This window comes from Delphinapterus leucas, chromosome 1 (assembly GCF_059928025.1).
Source record: "Delphinapterus leucas isolate spDelLeu-1000000601 "Yukka" chromosome 1, BTC_Dleu_Yukka2, whole genome shotgun sequence".
In the NCBI taxonomy this organism is placed as follows: Eukaryota; Metazoa; Chordata; class Mammalia; order Artiodactyla; family Monodontidae; genus Delphinapterus; species Delphinapterus leucas.
The window spans coordinates 73,993,228-74,018,669 of NC_143129.1; the positions used below are offsets into that span (position 1 = coordinate 73,993,228).

The 25,442-nt window shown below is 41.3% G+C and overlaps 1 protein-coding gene across 3 annotated transcripts in view; it reads left to right on the top strand.

Annotated features, from left to right (window-relative positions):
• Window positions 1-10,532: 10,532 nt before the first annotated feature.
• CD244 (CD244 molecule) overlaps window positions 10,533-25,442 on the top strand; it is a 39,046-nt gene continuing 24,136 nt past the window's right edge. Inside the window, exon 1 of one of the 3 annotated variants that reach the window (XM_089912660.1) lies at window positions 10,533-10,770. In XM_089912660.1, the coding sequence (XP_089768786.1) occupies window positions 10,710-10,770 (61 nt within the window). In that variant the 5' untranslated portion in view covers window positions 10,533-10,709. The remainder of the gene's footprint in view (window positions 10,771-25,442) is intronic. The other 2 variants (XM_089912655.1, XM_022559686.3) reach the window with 2 other exon arrangements.

Sequence of the window (25,442 nt, forward strand, 5' to 3'; positions counted from 1 at the left end):
ACAGACAAGTGAAAGCTACGAGAATTCAGCACCAACAAACCACCTTTACAACAAATGCTGAAGGAACTTCCCTAAGTGGGGAACACAAGAGAAGAAAAAGACCCACAAAAACAAACCCAAATCAATTGAGAAAATGGTAATAGGAACATACATATCGATTATCACCTTGAATGTAAAATGATTAAATGCTCCAACCAAAAGACACAGACTGGCTGAATGGATACAAAAACAAGACTCTTATATATGCTGTCTACAAGAGACCCACTTCTGACTTAGGGACACATACAGACAGAAAGTGAGAGGATAGAAAAAGATATTCCATGCAAATGGAAATCACAAGAAAGTTGGAGCAGCAATACTCATATCAGATAAAATAGACTTTAAAATAAAGACTGTTACAAGAGATAAGGAAGGACACTACATAATGAAAGAGATCAATCCAAGAAGAAAACATAACAATTATAAATATTTATGCACCCAACATAGGAGCACCTCAATACATAAGGCAAGTGCTAACAGCCATAAAAGGAGAAATCAACAGTAACACAATAATAGTGGGGGACTTTAACACCCCAATTACACCAATAGACAGATCATCCAGAGAGAAAATAAATAAGGAAACACAGGCTTTAAATGACACAATAGACCAGATAGACTTAATTGGTATTTTTAGGACATTCCACCCAAAAGCAGAAGAATACACTTTCTTCTCAAGTGCTCACGGAACGTTCTCCAGAATAGATCACATCTTGGGTCACAAATCAAGCCCTGGAAAATTTAAGAAAACTGAAATCATATCAAGCATCTTTTCTGACCAAAAAGATGAAATTAGAAACCAATTAGGGGAAAAAAACAGTAAAAAACACGAACATGGAGGCTAAACAGTGCACTGCTAAATGACTAAGAGATTACTGAAGAAATCAAAGAAGAAATAAAAAAATACCTAGAAACAAATGACAATGAAAACACAATGATCCAAAACCTAAGGGACACAGCAAAAGCAGTTCTAAGAGGGAAGTTCATAGCAATTCAAGCTCACCTCAAGAAACAAGAAAAATCTCCAAAAAACAATCTAACTTTACACCTGAAGCAACTAGAAAATGAAGAACAAAGAAAACCCAAAGTTAGTAGAAGGAAAGAAATCATAAAGATCAGAGCAGAGATAAATGAAATAGAAACAAAGAAAACAATAGCAAAGATAAATAAAACTAAAAGTTTGTTCTTTGAGAAGATAAACAAAATCAATAAACCTTTAGCCAGACTCATCAAGAAAAAAAGGGAGAGGACTAAACTCAATAAAATTAGAAATGAAAAAGGAGAGATTACAATTGACCCTGCAGACATACAAAAGATCATAAGAGACTACTATAAGCAACTTTATGCCAATAAATTGGACAAACTGGAAGAAATGGACAAATTCTTGGAAAAGTACAACTTTCCAAGATTGAACCAGGAAGAGTTAGAAAATATAAACAGACCAATCACAAGTAATGAAGTTGAAACTGTAATTAAAAACCTTCCAACAAACTAATGTCCAGTTGCAGATGGTTTCACAGGTGAATTCTATCAAACATTTAGAGAAGAGTTAACACCTATCCTTCTCAAACTCTTCCAAAGAACTGTGGAGGGAGGAACACTCCCAAACTCATTCTACGAGGCTACCATCACCCTGATAGCAAAACCAGACAAAGCTATCACAAAAAAATAAAATTATAGACCAATATCCCTGATGGACATGGACGCAAAAATCCTCAACAAAATACTAACAAACAGAATCCAACAACGCATTAAAAGGATCATATGCTATGATCAAGTGGGATTTATCCCAGGGATGCAAGGATTTTTCAGTATACGCAAATCAATCAATGTGATACACCATATTAACAAATTGAAGAATAAAAACCCTATGAGCATCTCAATAGATACAGAAAAAGCTTTGGACAAAATTCAACAACCATTTATGATAAAAACTCTCCAGAAAGTGGGCATAGAGGGAACCGACCTCAACATAATAACAGCCATATATGACAAACCCACAGCAAACATCATTCTCAATGTTGAAAAACTGAAAGCATTTCCTCTAAGATCACAACAAGACAAGGATGTCCACTCTCATCATTATTATTCAACATAGTATTGGAAGTCCTAGCCACAGCAATCAGAGAATAAAAAGAAAAAAAGGAATACAAATTGGAAAAGAAGAAGTAAAACTGTCACCGTTTGCCCATGACATAATACTATACATAGAAAATCCTAAAGATGCTAGGATTCGAGAAACAAATGAAACCAGAAAACTACTAGAACTAGTCAATGAATTTGGTAAGGTTGCAGGACACAAAATTAAGGCACAGAAATCTCTTGCATTCCTATACACTAACAACGAAAGATCAGAAAGAGAAATTAAGGAAACAATCCCATTTGCCATTCTCAACTAAAGGAATAAAATATCTAGGAATAGGGCTTCCCTGGTGGCGCAGTGGTTGAGAGTCCGCCTGCCAATGCACGGGACATGGGATCGTGCCCCGGTCCGGGAAGATCTCACATGCCGTGTAGCGGCTGGACCCGTGAGCCATGGTCGCTGAGCCTGCACGTCCGGAGACTGTGCTCTGCAACGGGAGAGGCCACAACAGTGAGAGGCCCGAGTACCGCAAAAAAACCAAAACAAACAAAAAAATATCTAGGAATAAACCTACCTAAGGAGGCAAAAGCCCTGTACTCAGAAAACTATAAAACACTGATGAAGGAAATCAAAGATAACATAAACAGAGGGAGATATATACCATGCTCCTGGATTGGAAGAATCAATATTGTGAAAATGACTATACTACCCAAAGCAATCTACAGATTCAATTCACTCCGTATCAAATTACCAATGGCATTTTTCACAGAACTAGAACAAGAAATTTTACAATTTGTATGGAAACACAAAAGACTCCGAATAGCCAAAGCAATCTTAAGAAAGAAAAATGGAGTTAGAGGAATAAGGCTCCCTGACTTCAGACTATACTACAAAGCTACAGTAATCAAGACAATATGGTACCGGCACAAAAACAGAAATATAGATCAATGGAACAGGATAGAAAGCCCAGAGATAAACCCACGCACTTATAGTCAACTGATCTATCACAAAAGAGGCAAGGATATACAATGGAGAAAAGACAGTCTCTTCAATAAGTGGTGCTGGGAAAACTGGACAGCTACATGTAAAAGAATGAAATTAGAACACTCCCTAACACCATACACAAAAATAAACTCAAAATGGATTAAAGACCTAAAGGTAAGAATGGACACTATAAAACTCTTAGAGGAAAACATAGGAAGAACAATCTATGACATAAATCACAGCAAGATCTTTTATTTATTTATTTATTTATTTAATTTTTTGGCTGTGTTTGGTCTTCGTTTCTGTGCGAGGGCTTTCTCTAGCTGTGGCAAGCGGGGGCCACTCTTCTTCGTGGTGTGCGGGCCTCTCACTATCACGGCCTCTCCTGTTGCAGAGCACAGGCTCCAGATGCGTAGGCTCAGTAGTTGTGGCTCATGGGCCTAGTTACTCCGCGGCTTGAACCTGCGTCCCCTGCATTAGCAGGCAGATTCTCAACCACTGCGCCACCTGGGAAGCCCCCAGCAAGATCTTTTTTGACCCGCCTCCTAGAGTAATGGAAATAAACCCAAAAATAAACAAATGGGACCTAATGAAACTTAAAAGCTTTTGCACAGCAAAGAAAACCATAAACAAGATGAAAAGGCAACCCTCAGAATGGGAGAAAATATTTGCAAATGAAGCAACTGTCAAAGGATTCATCTCCAAAATATACAAGCAGCTCATGCAACTGAATAGCACACACACACACACACACACAATAACCCAGCCCAATCCAAAAATGGGCAGAGGACCTAAATAGACATTTCTCCAAAGAAGACAAACAGATGACCAACAAATACATGAAAGGATCCTCAACGTCACTAATCATTAGAGAAATGCAAATCAAAACCACAATGAGGTATCACCTCACACCAGTCAGAATGACCATCATCAAAAAGTCTACAAATAAGAAATGCTGGAGAGGGTGTGGAGGAGAGGGAACCCTCCTGCACTGTTGGTGGGAATGTAAATTGATACAGCCACTATGGAGAGCAGTATGGAGGTTCCTTAAAAAAACTAAAAATAGAACTACCATATGACCCAGCAATCCCACTCCTGGGTATATACCCTGAGAAAACCATAATTCAAAAATATACATGTACCATAAGGTTCATTGCAGCACTATTTACAATAGCCAGGACATGGAAGCAACCTAAATGTCCATCAACAGATGAATGGATAAAGAAGATGTGGCACATATATACAATGGAATATTACTCAGCCATAGAAACAAATGAAATTGAGTTATTTGTAGTGAGGTGGATGGACCTAGAATCTGTCATACAGAGTGAAGTAAGTCAGAAAGAGAAAAACAAATAGCATATGCTAATGCATATAAGTGGAATTAAAAAAGTGGTATTGATGAACCTAGTGGCAGGGCAAGAATAAAGACGCAGACGTAGAGAACGGATTTGAGGGCACAGAGGGGGAAGGGGTGATTGGGATGAAGTGAGAGAGTAGCACTGACATATATACACTACCAAATATAAAATGGATGGCTAGTGGAAAGATTCTGCATAGCACAAGGAGATCAACTCGACGCTTTGTGACGACCTAGAGGGGTGGGATAGGGAGGGTGGGAGGGAGGCTCAAGAGGGAGGGCATATGGGGATATATATATATATATACATATAGCTGATCACTTTGTTGTACAGCAGAAGCTAACACAACATTGTAAAGCAATTATACTCCAATAAAGATGTTAAAAAAAAAAAAGAACAACAGCAACAAAAATAACAAAGAGCCTAGAAAAGAGAATTAAAAGGAATAGCCAACGGGCTGCAAACGTGCCTGAGAAATCTTTTGGGGGTGATGAAAACATTCTAAAACCAGTTTGTGGTAATGAAACTGCAAAATTCCATAAATTTACTAAAAGTCATTAAATTGTGCACATAAAATGAGGGAATATAAATTATACCTCAATAAAGCTGGGATGGTATTTTTTTTTTAAACAAAACAAAACAAAACAAAAGAACAAAAAGAACAGGGCAGGAGGAACCAATGCATTTAGAAAAGATAAAGGGGCTGGTTGTGAAAGATAAAATGTTATTTTTCAGACTTGAGGAAGTGAATAGGAATAAAATTTCTGGGGTCCAAGACCCAAAAGTTATCCTTTGATATAGGCTGGGAAGAATTACTAGAATTAAAACACAAGGCAACAAAAGTCTCTGCCAAGGACATAAATCTGAAATGATGCTTTAAAAACCTCTGTTGGAATGAGGCTGATGTACTTTTTGACATTTAATGGTGTGTCTAACACTTGTGCTTGTGCTGGATTGCCCTGGCTGGGATGGAGGACAGAAAAGCAGTATTAGATAAGAGAGTGGAGCAAGGGGAGGTCAAGGCATGTGATCCCCAAGTCTCTTTCCTCACAAGAAGAAAGCACACAGATGTGCTAAGGAACACCAGCAGAGGCAGTTAGAACAGAGTCTTCCAGAAACACTGACAGAACTTCACATGAAAGTTATATAGGGAGGTTGGATGGGGGGAGAAAAAGGGGAACTCTTGGGGGATGGGAAGTCTGATCTAGGCTCTTCATTTTTTGTGGTCTAATATGTGGGTATGTGGACATGTGTAACCTGTGTAGTAGATGTAACCGCACATGGAATCAAAAACCTGTCAGCACTGATATGGATTATACATGACAGACAAACAACAATGTGGAGAAAAGAAAATCCTCCAGAATAGAGTTTGCCATGTCAAGAAAATTTCATTTATAGTTTATTGCGAATGTTCATATCATTAAAAAAAACAAGATAATTTGGTTTTAAGTTCCTAACTGCAGTATGAAACTTTGATCACATGCGCTTGTTTTCAGAGGTACCAGTGTACCACAACTTAAAAAATTAAAGGGAACATTGGCTTGCACAAATTATCATTCAAACCTCAATTTTGATCTTCTAAATTTTTTTTTTTTTTTTTTTGCGGTACGCAGGCCTCTCACTGTTGCGGCCTCTCCCGTTGCGGAGCACAGGATCCGATGCGCAGGCTCAGCGGCCATGGCTCACAGGCCCAGCCGCTCCGCGGCATGTGGTATCTTCCTGGACCAGGGCACGAACCCATGTCCCCTGCATCGGCAGGCAGACTCTCAACCACTGCGCCACCAGGGAAGACCTGATCTTCTAAATTTATAATTCACAAAGTAGGTGTAATTCACAAACTAGGTGGCAGGGCACCTAGAGTCATTTTGTTTTCTTTTCCATTTTTGCAAAACACTCTGATATATTAATATGTCAAATGTAACAATTTAAGTATAAAATTTGATGCTAAATCAGATTCTGATTTATACTATATAAGTTGACCCTTGAAAAATGAACAATGTGGAGGTTAGGGGTGCTGATCCCGCCCCTACCAAAGTCTAAAATTTGAGTATAACTTTATAGTGGGCTCTCCATACAGGCGGTTCTGCATCCGTGGATTCAACCAGCCACAGGTCGTGTAGTACTGCAGAGCCTATTGAGTGACCAAAAAAAAAAAAGGTTTACTCTCCCTCAAGTAAGAGAAAATTCTCCCACCTGATGACCTTCAAACTGAGACATTGGCTCTGCAGATTTTGGATTTGCCAGCCTCCATAATTTCATGAGCCAGTTCTCTATAATAAATCTCTTTATCTCCATCTCCATTTCCATCTCTATCTCTCTATCTATGTCTATATATCTCCTATTGGTTCTGTTTCTCTGGAAAGCCTCACTAATACATTGATCTTATGTTATGTAGTTGAAAACCTGGGAACTTGGAGAACTGGTATTTTAAATCACCGCACATGTAATATAGTTATTGTAAAAAGTTCTGGACAGGAGGTATATGTGGAGTAAAAAGTAAAAGTCACTCACTCACCTCTGCTCAAAATTCTATTTCTTTATCTAAATGTTGCCATCATGAATATATATATATATATATATATTTTTTTTTTTTTTTGACTGTGCTAGGTCTTTGTTGCTGCGTGTGGGCTTTCTTTAGTTGTAGCGAGCGGGGTTTACTCCTCGTTGCTGTGTGCGGGCTTCTCATTGCGGTGCCTTCTCTTGTTGTGGAGCGCGGGCTCTCTAGGTGCGTGAGCTTCAGTAGTTGTGGCACCCGGGCTCAGTAGTTGTGGCTCATGGGCTTAGTTGCTCTGCGGCATGTGGGATCTTCCCGGACCAGGGCTCGAACCCGTGTCCCCTGCATTGGCAGGCGGATTCCCAACCACTGTGCCACCAGGGAAGTCCCCATCTTGAATATTTTTCCCCAGGCATGTTTCTTTGCATTTACAACCATTCAGAGAACATAAATACACACACATTAGTTTGTCCACCTAAACAGAACTATATTATGCAGATGGTTTTGTGAATGTCTTAAGCTTCTTTTCATGTGAGTATGTAGACATTTATTTTACTTTTTAAAAGTCTTCTTAATATACTGTAGTATAGAATGAATACACCATATTTTTTAAACTGTTCCCCACTGATTAACTTTAGGTTATTTCCGATTTTTTTACTTAACAATGCTATAAGGAAGAATCTTGCTTATCTTTGGGCATTTGTGAAAGTATTAGTGAGAGTATTTCTGTGGGTAAATTCAAAGAGGGGTATTGCTAGGTGAAAGGGCATATGTATTTAACATGTTAATGATTACTATTAAATTGCCTTCTAGTAAATTATCAAAATTGAAGGTGGTCTTAGGGACCCCAAATTTAAAATTAGTCTCAGAAGTGGGTGGATTGTTTCAGACATTACATGAAATTTCTAAAAATATTATATGTTCTGGTATAATGTTATAAGTCATAATTCTAATTATTACTTTAAAATGTATATCTCAGAAATAACTAAATTTCCTTGTCAACTGCATTATTTTGAACTTTCATCAAATCTTTAACGTGGTCATTTTTAAGTCTTTTGTCATTTACAGACAGTTCTGGGTGTACTCTGAGGCTTTTGCAAAAATGTTCCTATAAAAGGGTTTCATCTTCACGGAATCCATGGAAAAGACTGACAAGTACAGGTTTCTGGTAACTGATGACACTCATGAACTGAATGAATAAGCATTTTCAGAACTCTAATGGAAAACTGATGAATTCATAAAAGTGCTAACAAAAGATCAAGATAAAAAAATTAATTACATGGGACTGAGTGAACTGATGAGGGTGATTATAATTTTTGTGACTTTCTGTTTGAATAAAAGAAAATCCCACAAGGACTCAGAGGCAAAAAATATACAAATCAATTTTCACTGCAAAGTAAAGGAGCTGTTACAGTGGAGGATTCCTGGACTGAATGTCAATATTATGACATAGTATGAGTGTGTTTCGTAATTGCAATCATTGTTGCTTTTGTTGTCGTCATCCAAAAAAAAAAAAAAAAGAAGTGAGTGGATGTGGGGACTCATCACTGTTGTAGCTGGGATATACTAAAATGAACTTGACTCCTTGAAACATGGTGAAAGTGTGATTTGAGAAAAAGAAGGATGAGTGGGTGGGGGTTGATGAAACATTCATTCTTGGATGGTCACTGACCGTGAAATGTCCAAGACTTACAAAGACCTGGGGAATATGCATGGGAAATGGGAATATAGGGGTTTCTGAGTTTATGTGGACTTTGTAGCATCTTGGGTCTTCATACTAAAGTAGCTGGATTACACAGAATGGCTCTTTGTACAAGGATTCTGCAGGGCAAGATATAAACTCCATGAAGGCAGGGACCATGGTGACGTAGTTTACCAGTGTATCTCAGAGGGAAGGGAAATGCTTTCTCTAGGGAACTCATTCATTCCTTCAGCACTCAACAATCTATAACCAACCATTAAGAGCCAGGCACTGGGCCAGGCTCTGGAAACACTAAACTAAGGAGAGAAAAGACTTCATGTAGAAGAGCTCAAGGTCAGGCAGGGCAGTGTGTAGAACAAGTAGCAGTTATCATGGGGTAGAGTATGGTAAGGGCCACAAGACACAAAGTGGTACATCTGCTTCCAGTTCAGTTTCCACGGGATGGTAGGTCATCCATGTGACTGGTGGGAAGAGGATGGAGTTGGTGCTGGGGTCAGGAGTGGTGAACCAGATTCCTAATTAATGTTGTCCATTAGTTGCTTTGAACAGATGGACCTTGTCCTCCATCTTTAATGAGAGGAAATTTACTCTTCCTTATTTTATCATGCCTTGAGCACCAGTTCTTAAGGTCAAGGGCATGGCCAGATCAACTCTGAGGAAATTTCCCAGGACTGAGGACTGCCCCTTGGGAGCAGAAAAATGAGAGAAGAGCTGATAACCATTAGATTAGCTGGAAAAATCTGTGTCGGTCTCCGTTTAAGAAGACAAACAAAACCTTACCGTTGTCCAGAGTTTTTTACACGCATCCTCTCAGGTACAGTTTTTAATTCGATTCTGAAACTACCTTGTAAGGGATGGGAGCCAAGTATTGTTGACCCCACAGGCTCAGAAAATAATTTGGTCAGGATCACACAGGTTGTGTGTTGCTGAAATGGAACTCAAGTCTACATCTTTGACTCCAAATCCAGTGCTCCATCCGGAATATCACTGTTGCCTTTTTTGGCAGGCAAGTCTTTCAGTCTGCCTCCCCTCAGCCCAGCTTCAGACAGGGTGACTGGAAATGGATCAAAAGATTGAAAAGGAGAAGAAAGACTGACCTGAAGTGAACTGAAAGTATTTTCTGCGAAGGGGAAAGCAGAAGAAAGAGAAAGGCATAGAACTCTGGGGTGTGGTCTCAAAGCAATTGCATTCTGAGGAAGGTGGGATGCCTCCACCTCTCCCTGGCGGGGTGAAGAGGATCAGATGCTACCTGGCCTTTCTGGAGGGTGGAATCAAAGTGCGTGCTGGGGGGAAGCAAACATGGGTCTACATCCTGTCTGGGTGAGAGAAGCTGAGAGAAGGAATAAAGAACTATTATGGGAAAGTAGAAAAAGAAGAAGGGAGGGAATTTAGAAGTACAGATAGGAAACTAGGGCAAAAGCACATTCTTAAGAAAAAAATTTAATTTGCATATGCTTAAACTTTGGTATCAACTTGCAGAGATTCCCCAGGCCTGTTAGATTTTTCTAGTGCCCCTTACTTGTCTTCTTCAACATTTCACCCACTTATCTAGGGTTCCACTTCTCAGTCCACATCCTTCCCAAACCCTCTCCCCTCCACCTTCACAATGTCTGTTGGGATGGGACAGGCTCTGATGATGGCCGTTTGGTCCCCATGTAGGTTTCTCCATATTGCCAGTAGGATGCGGAGAATTGGAAGATTTCTTGGGCATCTGTCCTTTAAACAAAGCAGCTGGGCTGGGGCAGAGCTTGGGACAAGATATTGAAGCTGGTTTTGTGAGTCACTGTGAACTCTGAACACCCGCCCACTTGAGGCAGACTTTGCAAGTTTAGCTTGCGGGAACTATCAGACCAGGTCCAGGGACTGGGGCTTCCTCAACGGCCTTGTTAGTGTTCAGCTAATGAGAACAGCCTCAAGTTGAGGAAACTGTGGCTGGAGCGAGGCCGTTCTGCTCTCCGTCAGCCTCCTGCTGATGGGTGGCTGCTGAGCCTGTGCAGGGCAGAGCATCTGGTGGGAGAGGACCCAGCCCGACCCCTCTGTCTTGTGGGGATGTTGGGGCAAGTGCTTACCCTCACACTCTTTCTGCTCATCAAGGGGCATCAGGGCCAAGGTAAGGAGGCTCAGCCTGGCAGGGATGGGGCTGGCATGGACTAGGGGCCGTGGCCTTCAGGGAGATCAGCATCTAGAGCCTCTGGGTTGTGCTGCTTACATTGGTGACCTGGAACTGTGACTCTGAACAGTTCCCCACAGCTCTGGACAGGCTGGGTCAGAGAGCAAAGGCTGGCAGTGGGTTGGGAGGTCCTTGAGAAGTGCCTCTGGCCAAGCAATCCAGGCCACCTCAGGCAAGGTAAGTCTTTTCCACTGGCTTCAGTTTTCCTTTCTGTCTAGTGGGGAGAAAGTATCCTCCCTGCTGGCTGTAAGAAGGACAAAGGAAATATCCTCTAATTTGGTGTGATTACCAGCAGAGAGGAGAAGTGGCCATGAGCTTGGGTTTCTCCAAGCAAGTAGGGGTACTGGAGCTCAGAGACTGACAGATTATTCTCTGAGGCAGGAGAGCTGAGCCCTGGCAAGGGAGAGGGGAGAGGGGAAAGGTGAGGCCAAGGCCAGAACAGAGGCTTTACCAGCATGGCCTGGTCCCTCATCCCTCAGCTCTCCCAGCAGCCCAGAAGCCATGGGAGCCTGAGGATTATTAGGGAAAATGTTGTCTGGGGGCAGGGTGAGGGGAAGGGAAGAGAGGGAGACAGTATAAGGAAGCTCCATGGCAAACTGATAACTGTCAGCTGGGCCCTGAGCCAACTAATGTTTGTGTGTGTGTAAAGCAGGCTCCCCCTCTTTTTCCAACCCTAAGTCTAGGATGCTCTGAGACTTGGAGCCTGCATTTTAGATCAGTGACTCTTTGAGGGACATCACGAGTGGGGGGTGCAGTGAGAGGAGGGCACACTTTTGTGCAAAGGGAAGAAACAGAGGCACAAGGAAGTATTTGTGCAGGGCCTGTTAGAAGCCATCCCTGGGTACTCAGTTCAATCACTGAGCCCCTGAGCACTCTGGTATCTTTCAAGAAGACACATTCCAGGCTCCGGCTTTTGTAACGAGTACAGGCGGAGTAGGGCAGGGTGTAATAAGGAACAGGGAGCAGAGAGAGAAGTCTGGAGACTGGGGCTCATGCGTGTGGGCTGGGGGGACCCAAAGACGCAGGATCCTAGGTAAGAGAGCTAGGTTGGAACCTGGGCTAAGTAGCCTTGAAAGCTGAGGTAGGACCCACATGCTTTGATGCCTTGCTTTGGGGGTGGGAGGGACAGAAGGTTGAGGCTGACTCAGATCCTGAGCCCAAGTGGCAGGAGGACGATGCTCCCTCCATCCCCATTCCCAGGGCTGTGGTGCTCTCTTTGGGTTTGGCTATGACAAGACCCATTGGTGGGAGGTAGGGGGGAACCTGGCGAGTGATTCTTTGAGCACAGGGAGGGATGGACTTCGGTCTTAGGGAACTTCTCTCTCTTCTTGCTATGCCCTGTGTCTGTGGGTCCGGCCTGAAACTGCTCTGTTTATTTAGTTCAATTTGTAAACTACTTAATTGAAAATGATTTTTAAGTTTCAGGGAAGTTGCAAGAATAGCCCAAAGAATTTTTGTATTTCCTTCACCTAGATTCACCTGTTGTCAACATTTTATCACATTTGCCTTATTTCTCTTTCTCTCCAAATATAGGTATGTGTGTATAGCTGTATAATAATAATTACTTTTGTGGAATATTCAAGAGTAGGTTGCAGACATCATGCCCCTTTACTCTTAACTATTTTAGCACACATCTTCTAAGGACAAGGATGTTCCCATATCATATCACATATCAGCACAGTTATCAAATTTAGTAAATTTGACATAGATACAATCAAACATACAGTCCATATTTAAATATTACCAACTGTCCCCCAAATGTGCTATACGACATCTTTTTTCCCCAACCAGAATCCAATCAGGATCATGTATTGCATTCAGTTGTTATATCTTTTTCGTCATCTTCAATCTACAATTATTCCTTTCTTTGTCTTTTATGAATTTGACATTTGTGGAATACAAGTCAGTTGTTTTCTAGAGGGTTCCACAATCTGAGTTTGTCTAATGTTTTGTCATAAGACTTAGGTCATGCACTTTTGGCAGGAATACCACGAAAGTGATGGCATGTCTTTTTCAGTGCATCCCATCAGGTGGTATAATGACAGTGAAACATTTTTTCTAAGACTTGGTTTACTGAAGAATGTAATATGCATCACATATGTGTAAGAGGCTCATAGCACTCTTGAGCATTGCAAAAGTCTTCCAAAGTCTTCTCACTTCACGTAGAGTAAAAGCCATACATTTTACAATGGCCCACGTGATCTGGCCTCCCTGACCACTGCCCCTTCCTCTCTGATCTTCTCACTGCATTTCAGCCACGCTGGCCTGCTGGTCCTCACGCATGTTCCACTTGGGGGCTTTGCACTGTTTTCTCCACTTAGAATGCTGCGTTCCCCTCATTTGCCATGAGGCTTGCTTCCTCATTCTGCTCAAATACCACTTCTGCAGTGATATCTTTCCCACTAAAAATGTCAACCCCTTCATCCTGTAACTTCTTATCTCCCTCTTCATTTATTTTTCTCTGTAATGCTTGTCTCCATTTTACATACTATATGTTTACTTATTTGTCTTATTTTCTATCTCCTAGGCTCTTCTTTACCTCATTAGAATGTAAGATCCTTGAGGCCAGGGCTTTTGTTTGTTTTGTTCACTGCTATATCTTCGGCATCTAGAACAGTATCTGGCACAAGTAGACCCTCACTATGTATTTATTGAATGAATGAGTACTTTAAATAATCCATGGAATAAAGTGAGTTTATCTGCCTACCAGAAAGTTTCGTTGGGAAAACTGTTTTAGATTTTAAAGCATGTAAATACTAACTACCTCTGTGGCCTTGAGGAAGTTAACTAACTTCTTGTTTCTCAATTTTTCATTCATAACATGAAGTTAACAGCGGTGCCTGCTTCCTGGGGGATGTGTGAGGACTAGATGAGATATAGTGTATAAAGTGTTTAGAGAAATGCTGAGTTATAACAAGTCGTCCCAAATGAATGCTCATGTTAGTCAACTCTTTGGAGGCAGGGTATATATTTCACTTAGTTTTGTAGTCAGAGTAAAGAGGAGAGACTATTCAGTAATCTTGTGTTGACTTTAATTAATTGAATAGAAAGTGAGTTAGAGAATCTTCAGATAAGATGATAAAGTTTTAATGTGTGACCCTTTTCTGAGGGTTTCTCATTATCATAACCAGGATCTTAGGGAGACTTCAACATTTTTAACTTAAAGAAACATGTATTCAAGACATCGAATCACATGAGTACATCGTAATGTAAAGTAGTCTGTTTTCACAATAGCATCTCCCTCTCTATTCCCATTCCTTCCCTGGATATGTTTTGAGTAGCTCTGCACCAGGTGCTGGACAAGATATGCAGGATTCAGTAGTGATTAAGTACACGGCCCCTTTGTTTATGGAGCCTACAGCCTTTTTATCCATCAATACATAATTACAGCTGTGATTAGTGCCCAACGAAGTGCCCAACACAGTAAGTGCTCAAAACATGTTAGTTGAGTGAATAAATGAATTGTTTTCAGGCATCTTAGAGGAAGATTGGGATAATTTTGGGGTCAGATGGTTTGGGGACCAGGGACCTTCAAATCACTGCCCATAAGAGTGGACTTGGGTCCTAAAGTTCATTTTGGACACTAAATTCAGATTTTGGCTATGCATTCTGAAGAAACTACAAAGGACACACCAGAGGCTATAAATGCCCAGGGACCACAAGGTCTGGGGTGAGATGTGCTGGACAAAAAAAAAAGGGGCAGGGGCAGCATCTCACAGATTAGCTCTGAAGGCTGCAGGCTGTTCCCATAGGTTGTGTTGAAACTTTCACTTCTCAGGAAGGAGTCACTGATCGCAACTGCTCTGGCTGGGATCCAGACACGTTCTAAAAAGGCTGGATTTATTTTTGTCCATCTTTTCCTTATTGTACTCCCCCTCAGACAAAGTGTGAATAGTGAAGTATCTGTCCACAGGAGAGAGATCAGGACTCAGAGAACTCAGGGCTGCAGCACCACTGGAGGGAACCAGTTCTATAGAAATCCCTCCAGAGATAGCTGGGCCATTGTCTTCATGATATGTGTGCAGAAAATTGTGCAAAATTATAAACGTACATCTCAATGAGTTGTTAAGTGAAAACACCTGTGTGTTTACCACATGTTCCCTCCTTTCCTTACCTCCACCCTCTTCCACAAATACAACCACTCTTCTGACTTCTAACATCATTGGTTAGTTTTGCCTGTATATAAATGGAATCATAAAGTATATACTCTTGTATTTGGCTTCTTTTGCTCAACATCTGATGAGATTTATCTCTGCTATCACTTGCAGCTGGTCGTTTTCATGGCTGTATTTCATTGTATGATTATATAATAGTTTATTAATCTATTCTACCATTGATGAACCTTTGGGTTGTTTCAAGGTTTTTTTCCCTATTATAATCACGCTGCTAAGAGCCTTTAGGCCGAGCTGCTCAGCATGCGGGATCTTGGTTCCCTGACCAGGGATGGAGCTCGCGCCCCCTGCAGTGGAAGCTCAGAATTTAAACCACTGGACCACTAGGGGAGTCCTCTCTGAGCCTTTTGGTGCATGCATGTCTGTTGGGTGTATCTCTGAGGGTAGAATCACTGGGTATGTAGATATACCTCTAGTCGTTGCTGCCAAACTGTCTTCCAAAGTGGTTGAACCAAGCAGTGCGTGAGAGTTCCAAGTTTCAGGGCCATCAGCTTTGTGTTCTGAGGACGTGCAAATGGGAAATGAAAGTGCAGGGGTGTGGAGCCTGAAAGGTGAAAGTCAAAGCCAAGAGAACCATGTCTGTTCTGGCTTCCCTGGTATACTGCACGAAATTCCTACATGAGAGTCATTTCTGGGAGCTGAATTTAATTAATTAATCAACTGAACACTTCATTAAACCCTTACTATGTTCCAAGAACCATGCAAGATTTTGTGGAGGAAACAAAGATGAAACACACATTGGTTCCATCCTTAAGAATCTTTCAGACAGTTAGAGGAAAATAGACCTGTACAATATCCACTCTAAGGGAAGACAGCAAACGCTAAATGCTAAGTGTCTCCGACAGGCAAGATACATTTAGAGCACAAAGGGTGCAAAGAAGATGGAGAGTCCTTCTAGGTAGGGACACTGGGGAAGTGGCCTTGAAGGATAAATAAGAGTTCAGGAGATAGGGGTAAGGTAGAAGGACAAGCTAAGCAGAGGGAACAGCCTAAACAGAAGTAGGGAAAACAGGTTTGAACGAGGAGACATGAGAAGCAGATGCTCTTGTCATCTTGGAGAAAGACAGTATTACAAATGGGATGATTCAGTTAACTGATACAAAGAGTGGGACATAGCCTAGGTAAGTTGACAGAGGTAAGGGGTTGCATCGTCTGAGAGATGGAGTCAGTATAGTCAGGAGGAAGCCCCCCAGGGTGGGGCTAGGTGAAGAAGAAGAGAGGTGATGAATTGGGTTGTGGACCTGGAGGGGATTTTATCTACTTTATAATTTTGCCTTGACTAGGGCCGGCCCTGCCCCAGCACTTTTGGGATCTCACTGAGCTTTATCCACCCAGACCCCATCAGGATCCCCTTCTGTTGCCTTCACTCCAAGCCTGGTGACATAACCCTGAGCTGAGAAAACCTCAACATCCTTTGTTGGCTAGGGGAAGTTACACTTTTCTGAAAGTTTTCTTTTCTCTCCCCTGTCCCCTCTCCCAGGCTCTCAGGCCTCAACCTTCTTCCCATCTCACCCTTCCTCCGACCAGCAGGTCAAGGTCAGAGGAAGCCGAGCTGACGGTGGACACCGTGAGGCTTTGGAGGCTGCAGCTCCTGCACCCAGCTCTGGGGCTGAGCGGAACTCACTGCTGGGTCAGATCGTCTCCTTGACCGTCCTCTGTGCTGGCTTCCCTCTTCTTCCTGAGGAGGTGGTGGAGTTAATCACTTGACCTCTGCCCTCCCTCTGCAGAGTTGTTTCACCCCATTCTTTCCTAACCACCGGAAGAGAGGCCCCAAAGCTGCTGAGTGGTAACAACAGAGGTAGCAGCAGCCCTGGGGCCTGCTCTGACCACCGGAATCTGCTGTGGCCTCTCTGCTCTGAACAATCCACCACTTGTTGGGGCCTCCTCCACCTCTCACTAAGCATGTGAGAATTTGTGTTGAAGTTATCTTCTCATACTGCCATTTCTTGTCTCTCCATTTGGCATCTGTGCCCCTCTGGGACAGGGGCAGAGGTCTTTCTGCCTCAGTCACAATACCCAGTACACAGTACCTTGCCCACTCATCTTTCTGCTGTATCCTCCCACTCCAACCTCACCCCACCACCATCCCTGTCTAGCCCTGCCTCACCCTGAATATCTTCCTTTTCCCCACACTGGGCTGTTGAGGGCTGCAGAAGAAAATTCAGCAACAAAGAGCAACTACATATTGAGAGCCTTCAATTTCAGCTGGGTCCCCACTATCCTGGGAATCCTTGTTTCTGATCCACAGCTTTCCCCTTTCCCCAAAGGGGTGATTCCAAACCTTCATCATCTCTTCAGGATCCTGTTCCATCATCATAGCTTTTATCAGCCTACACTCTCCTTCTCCAAGTAAATGGAGGCCCCAGTTAGGGATTCTGCCAACCTCACCAACAATGCCTCAACATCAACTGACCTCATCTGTGCCCATAAATGACCACATTCACCTCTGCTCTGCGTTAGGGAGCTCTCCTCCTTTCCTTGGTCTGTCCTTCCCCGTGTGCTCTGGACATCACGGCTTCATCTGGTAGGTCATCCAGGACCTGCCCAGTTCACGATATCTCTGATCTTTCTTCAACTGCTCCTTTTCTGTTGGCTTTCCACTCTTAGTTCATCATCCTCCCATTTAAAAATCTATGTTGGAATACCATCCAGTTTTTCCCTACTGTGTCTTTCTTTCCCATGTGTCTCTTTTACTACTCATACAGAACACTTCGCTTCTGATACCTCTGGTCTCCAAATGTGTGTGTGGTTCTTTCCCCACACCAAGCAACTCTCTGTGGCCCCACCTGGGTGTCTTACAATTTGACTCAATTCTGACACCATCTGCCCGGAGACAGTGTTAGATTTCACAGGTTAAGGGCTCGTTCCCACAAGATTACCTCCCTCTGCCATTTCAGACACCAGTCTCAAGCCCAGGTTGTAGATCAGAGGTTCCAGTGATCCCCTCTTCTGATACAATTAATTTGTTGGAGTGGCTCACAGAACAGTGGGAAACACTTACTTACATTTACCAGTTTATTAAAGGATATGATAAGGGATACAGATGAACAGCCAGATGAAGAGATAAATAGGGCAAAGTCTGGAAGAGAGCTTCTGTTCCCTTGGAGTTGGGGTTCATCAAACTGGTAGCTTCCCTAAACTCGTGCTATTGGGATTTTATAGGGGCTTCCTCATGTAGATGTGATCCGTTATTAACTATTAACTCCATTTCCAGCCTCTATCCCTCCTCCGAAGGGTGGGGAATGGGGTTGAAAATTCCAAGCTTTTAATCATGGCTTGGCCTTTTTTGTGATCAGCCCCTCCCACCCAGGAGTTCATCCAGAGTCATCTTAATAGAATAAAAGATGCTCCTGGTGCTCTTATTACTTAGGAATTTACAAAGGTTTTAGGAGCCCCATGTCAGGGATGGGGTCAAAGACTAAATACTAAAGCAAGAGATGCTTTTATCACTGAGAAATTATAAGGATTTCAGGAACTCTGTGCCAGGAACTAGGGGGAGAGAATAATGTATATATTTCCATTATCTCACAAAAACCAAACCAGCAAACCAAAATAACAGCTGGTGTTCTTCCTGCGGTAGCTTCTTTCCTAGATCCTTTTTAGTTGGAGACAAACCCTTCTTAAGCGTATAAACTAATACAATTTACATGAAAATATAATAGAATAGTATAATTAAAAAATGACTGCAATGGCAGTATAGCATCAGGAGTGTAGATCACATATTTGATTCCTTAATAATTTAATAGTTTAGTTCATAACTTAATCATTCCCCGTACACTCTATATTCAGTTTTTTAAAAATTAATTAATTAATGAATGGCTGTGTTGGGTCTTCATTGCTGCTCGCGGGCTTTCTCTAGTTGCGGTGAGTGGGGGCTACTCTTCATTGCGGTGCGTGGGCTTCTCATTGCGGTGGCTTCTCTTGTTGCGGAGCATGGGCTATAGGTGCGTGGGCTTCAGTAGTTGCGGCACGCAGGCTCAGTAGTTGTGGTGCGCAGGCTCTAGAGCGCAGGCTCAGTAGTTGTGGCGCACGGACTTAGTTGCTCCACGGCATGTGGGATCTTCCGGGCCAGGGCTCGAATCCGTGTCCCCTGCATTGGCAGGCGGATTCTTAACCACTGTGCCACCAGGGAAGTCCTATATTCAGTTTTGTCACAATGAAGGAGAACCAGAATGAAGGCTCTATGTTTTGATCTGATAGTGGTTATTCAGGAGTTTACTTTATAATTATTCATTTTACTATGCATTTATATTTTAGGCGCCCTTTAATATTTGTGCTACCTCTCAATTTTACAAAAGGTAAAAATAAAATAAAACCATCACAAGCCCCTAAAAACTAAACTCATGTTCTATCACCCCACTCTCCAGACCTGCTGGAGAGAGCTTTATTACCATCCTTAGCAGACCCATAAGCCAGAAGTATGGGTGTCTGTAACAATGCTGCTGTTCTGTCTGTGATGCCCTCTTCCATACTCCTTTCTCAGTCCGCCTGGTAGGCCTGGGTGCCTCAGGCAGCGCCTAGCTCACCTCCTCTGGGAAGTCACTCCTAATGCCCCAGGGAAGAGTAGAGCATGCTTTCCTTATGCTTGTGTCACACCTTGGGCATACCCCCATAGCACATTTCACATCAAGTCTTAGTTGGCTGTTTTAGGTTTATCTTCCTCTAGACTGTAAGCACAGTAAAACAGAGATTGTAACTTTTCCTTTACGTCTTTGCCCAGTGCCCTTAATTGTCCCCTTCTCCAAAATAGGAGTGATATTACAAATATCTACTTACAGATATGATATGAGCAACAGCAATCATAAGAGATGCCAACTCTGAGCAACCTGGAAAGCTTTATTTGGTGTATTGGCTGAACTTCTTCCCTGCCTTTGGGCCAGTAAGATGCACCCGTGCATGCACCAGTAACCTTCGCTGTTCACTGCTCCCATATTACACTTATATGCTTCTGTTTTGGTCCTGTTCTCTTCTTATGATTTGGCTTTCATTCCTTATTTAAAATCCTGCCCAGCACTATAGATTTTGGTTTTGTGGCAAGCATTTCTGGCATCCATCCTGGAGCCCTTAAACTTGGCATTTCGTGTTGGTCTTGGAGTTGGCTCCTCTGGGATACTCAAGATCCATCTGTAGTCTCGGCCCTTTTTCTGCCTTAGATGGGGTGGAGTTTTAGATACCCATTACTTAGCCCAGTGCCTGGCCAATGAAATGTGTATCCATTGGTGTGGCTCCCTCTCTACTGAGCCTTACCCTTGACCCTTCATATGACTGACACTGCTATTGCCAGTTAACCAGTCTTGGGAGTTCCATATCTTCCTTTAGCACTTGCTTGTTATGTATGGGGGGCATTTCTATATTTCTGTGTACCATTCTATTTGCAACTCTCCCCAACTCTACTTGCCTAGGTTAATCTCTTGAATGTAATTTGGTTGTTTTATCATCTCCCATTTCTATAGTCTGTGAAGGTGGTGTCCTGTTTCTAGGAAATGAAGACTTATCATATTTATGTATTTCTTTGCAAATGCTGCCAACCACTAAGACCATCTTGCTTAGTTCTTCTATCTCTAATATTCTGCCTAAGGGCTGCACCTTCTGCTTGATTCCCTGTCCCCAGAGGAGCTGTGAAGTTGCAGTTCCCCCTACCCAGCATGTTTTTTTTTTTTTTTTTTTTTTACCCAGAATGTTTTTTTCTGTAGCTCTTCGCCTGGCTGGATCCTTCATTTCTACCATTTCTTAGCTCAGATGTCACCTCCTCAGAGAGGTCTTCTCTGGCCATGAATCTACCAGTCACTCTGTTATATCACCTTTTAAAACTACCTTCATGGCACTTATGCTTCTCTGAAAGGATCTTGTCTCATTTTTCACTTATTTATGGTGCGTACCCCAACTGGAGTGTAAGCTTCATGGGAGCAGGGACCTTGTATCTCTTGCTCACCCCTCTAGTCCAATGCCCTTGAGCAGTGGTTCTCAATTGGGGACAATTTTGCCCCCCAGGGGACATTTGGAAATGTCTAAAAACTTTTTTGTTTGTCATGAATGGGGCAGGGGTGCTGGCATCTAGCTGGTAGAGACCAGGGATGATGTTACACATCTTTACAATGCACAGGACGGCTCCCGCTTCCTCTGCAACAGGGAATTAACAGGCTCCAAATGTCAAGTGTTGAGTTTAAGATATCCTCCCTAGAGCAATACCTGACACACAGAGAGTATTCAATAAATAATTGTTGGATATAGGAGTGAATAGTCTTCTCATTGCCTCAAAGGGGCTCACTGATTCTTATAGATGTACCTGGAACCTAGGTTAGAACATCTTTGTTAATCTGTAAATTTGCCCAACCTATTCTCTAGTCTATTTTACCTGTGAGAGTTTCTGATACACTGATTTCTGGTTGTCATTTGAGTAAGTATCAGAAAGAATTTTCTAATATTTCACCAAAAGGTGAGTGCAGAAATCTCCTGTTTTTCCACTCTTGCTGTGGTAATGTTTCCACAGTGGCAACATCTTACTTTGCTCTTATCAAAGTACATTTTACTAAGTTTAATGATCAGAACAGCTCTCTGAGAGGTAGTAATTACTCCTTTTTTACATTTTGTATTTTTATCAAGATATAACTTACAGTAATGTACAAAAAGTTTAAGTGAATAGCTTGATGAACTTTTATATATGTATGTACATGTAACCACCACCCATCTCAAGACGTAAAACATTTCTAGCACTCCAATAGTCTTCTTTGTGTCCCCTCCTACTTGATAATCTCCTCAGAGTCAACCAATATTCTAACCTCTTACCATGGATTTGTTTTTTTTTGATTTTGAATTTCGTATAACTAGAATCATTCACTATATACTTTTTGGTGTCTGGCTCCTTTATTAATAACCAAGTCGATAAGATCCATCCACATTTTTGCTTGTAGAAGTAGTCTATTCTTTTTTTAAAAAAAATTAATTTATTTATTTTTGGCTGCATTGGATCTTCGTTGCTGCGTGCGGTCTTTCTCTAGTTGGGCGAGCGGGAGCTGCTCTTCATTGCGGTGCATGGGCTTCTCATTGTGGTGGCTTCTCTTGTTGCAGAGCACCGACTCTAGGAGTGCGGGCTTCAGTAGTTGTGGCATGCGGGCTCTAGAGCGCAGACTCCATAGTTGTGGCACAGGGGCTTAGTTACTCTGCGGCATGTGGGATCTTCCCAGACCACGGATCAAACCCATGTCCCCTGCATTGGCAGGTGGATTCTTAACCACTGCGCCATCAGGGAAGTCCCAGCTTATTCTTTTTCATTGCTATGTAACAGTCCATTATATGAATATAACATGATTTATTTATTCATCTAATGATGACTGATATTTGGGTTATTTCCCATTTTGAATTATTATGAATAAAGCCAATATGAACGTTCTTGTATATATTTTCTTGAGTATGTACAAATTCTCCTGGGTTATAGGGCATATGTAACTTTCTTGAGTATGTACAAATTCTCCTGGGTTATAGGGCATATGTAACTTTAGTTTTAAAAGATATTGTCAGTTTTCCAAAGTGGCTGTACCAATTTACACTCTCATTAGCAATGAATCAGAGTCTCAGTTGTGCCTCATCCCTGTCAACACTTGGAATTTTCAGTCTTTTAAATGTTAGCCATTTTGGTGGGGATATAGTAGAGTCTCATTGTTTTCTGATATCCAACAATGTTGGGGACCTTTTTGCTGCTTGTTGGTTAACTGGGTATCATTTATTTGCCAAGTGCCTGTCCTAGTCTTCTGCCTTTTTTTTTTTTTTTTTTGGGTTGTCAGTTTATTTCTTACTGATTTTTAGGAATTCTTTATAGACCGGTATACCTCGTTTTATTGAGCCTCACTTTATTGCACTTTGCAGATACTGGGTTTTTTACAAATTGAAGGTTTGTGGCAACCCTGTGTCACACAAGTCTATTAGCTCCATTTTTCCAACAGCATTTGCTCACTTTGTGTCTCTTTGTCACATTTTGGTAATTCTCTCAATATTTCAAACTTTTTCATTATTATTATATTTGTTATGATGATCTGTGATCAGTGATCTTTGATGTCACTATTGCAATTGTTTTGGGGTGCCACAAACTGCACCCATATAAGATGGTGAACTTAATCAATTGTTAAGATGACAACAAAGGATTCAGAATATTACATAAACTTAGTTGATGAAGCATCAGCAGGGCTTGAAAGGATTGACTCCAATTTTGAAAGAAGTTCTACTGTGGTCAAAATGCTGTCAAACATCATTGCCTGTTACAGAGAAATCATTTGTTAAAGGAAGAGTCAATCCATGTGGCAGAGGAGGCTCAAGTAAAGGGCGGAGCCTGACTTTCCTTCTCCAACCCACTACTCACCATCTGGGCAGAGACTACTTCAATGTGCATGGTGTGAGGGTGTGCTCTAAGTTCATTGATTTACATGTAGTTGTCCAACTTTCCCAGCACCACTTGCTGAAGAGACTGTCTTTTTCCCATTTTATATTCTTGCTTCCTTTGTTGATGATTGACTGTAGGTGTGTGGGTTTATTTCTCGGCTCTCTATTCTGTTCAATTGATCCGTATGTCTGTTTTTGTGCCAATATCACACTATTTTGACTATTGTAGCTTTCTAGTATTATCTGAAGTGTGGGAGGTTATGCTTCCTGCTTTGTTCTTTTTCCTTTGTATTGCTTTGGCAATTCTGGGTCTTTTATGATTCCGTACAAAATTTAGGATTATTTGTTCTAGTCCTGTGAAAAATATCATAGGTATTTTGATACAGATTGCATTAAATCTGTAGGTTGTTTTGAGTAGTATTGCCATTTTAACAATATTAATTCCTCCAATCCAAGAGTATGGGGTATCTTTCCATTTCTTTGAATCATCTTTAATTTCCTTTATTAATGTATTATAGTTCTCAGCATATAAGTCTTTCACCTCCTTGGTCAGGTTTAATCCTAAGTATTTTATTTTTCTTTTGGTGTGATTTTAAAAGGTATGGTTTTGTTACATTCCCTTTTTGATATTTCATTATTAACGTAAAGAAATGTAACTGATTTCTGTATATTAATCCTGTATCCTGCTACCTTGCTGAATTCATCTATCAGTTCTAGTTGTTTTTGTATGGAGTCTTTAGGGCTTTCTCTATATAGTACTATGTCATCTGCATATAATGACAATTTTACCTTGTCCCTTCCAATTTGGATAACTTTTATTTCTTTTCCTTGCCTGATTGCTGTGTCTAGGATTTCCAATGCTATGTTGAATAGAAGTGGTGAGAGTGGGCATCCTTGCCCTGTTCCAGATTTTAACAGGAAGGATTTCAGCTTTCCACCATTGAGTATTATATTGGTTGTGGGTTTGTCATAAATGGCTTTAATTATGTTGAGATATGTTCCCTCTATACCCACTTTCGTAAGAGCTTTTTTAAAAATCATGAATGGATGTTGAATTTTGTCAAATGCTTTTCCTGTGTCTGTTGAGATAATCATGTGGTTTGTCTTTCTTTTATGAATGTGGTGTATCACATTGATTGATTTACGTATGTTGAACCATCCTTGTGACCCTGGAATTAAATCAGCTTGACCATGGTGTATGATCCCTTTTATGTAATGTTGGACTCAGTTTGTTAGTATTTTGTTGGACTCAGTTTGTTAGTATTTTGTTAAGGATTTTTGCATCTATGTTCACTAAAGATATTCGCCTGTAATTTTCTTTTTTTGTGGTGTCTTTGTCTGATTTCAGTGTCAGGATGATGATGGCTTCATAGAAGCCATGAATTTGGGAGTATTCCCTCCTCTTAAATTTTTTTTGAATAGTTTGAGAAGGATAGGTATAAGTTCTTCTTGGTATGTTTGGTAGAATTCCTCAGTGAAGCTGTTCAGTCCTGGACTTTTGTTTGCAGAGAGTTTTGTTTTGCTTCATTTTAAAATTACAGATTCTATTTCACTTCTAGTGATCAGTCTATTTAAATGATCTGTTTCTTCTTGACTCAGTTTTGGCAGGCTGTATGTTTCTACAAACTTGTTCATTTCTTCCAGGTTGTCCAGTTTGTTTGCATATAACTATTAGTATTCTCATAATCTTTTTGTATTTTTGTGGTATCTGTGGTTAAAATTTCCCTCTTTCTTTTCTTATTTTGTTTATTTGGATCCTCTCTCTTTTCTTCTTGGTGTCCTTGGCTAGAGGTTTGTTGATTTTGTTTACCTTTCCAAAAAATTAGCTCTTGGACTTATTGATCTTTTCTATTGTTTTTTTTTGATCTCTATTTTATTTATTTCCTCTCTGATTTTCATTATTTTCTTCCTTATATTGACTTCGGGTTTTGTTTGTTCTTCTATAATTCTTTTAGGTGGTAGTTTAGGTTGTTTGTTTAAGATTTTTCTTGTTTTTTGATGCAGGCCTGTATTGCTATAAACTTCTCTCTTAGAACTGCTTCTGTTGCATCTCATAGATTTTGTAAG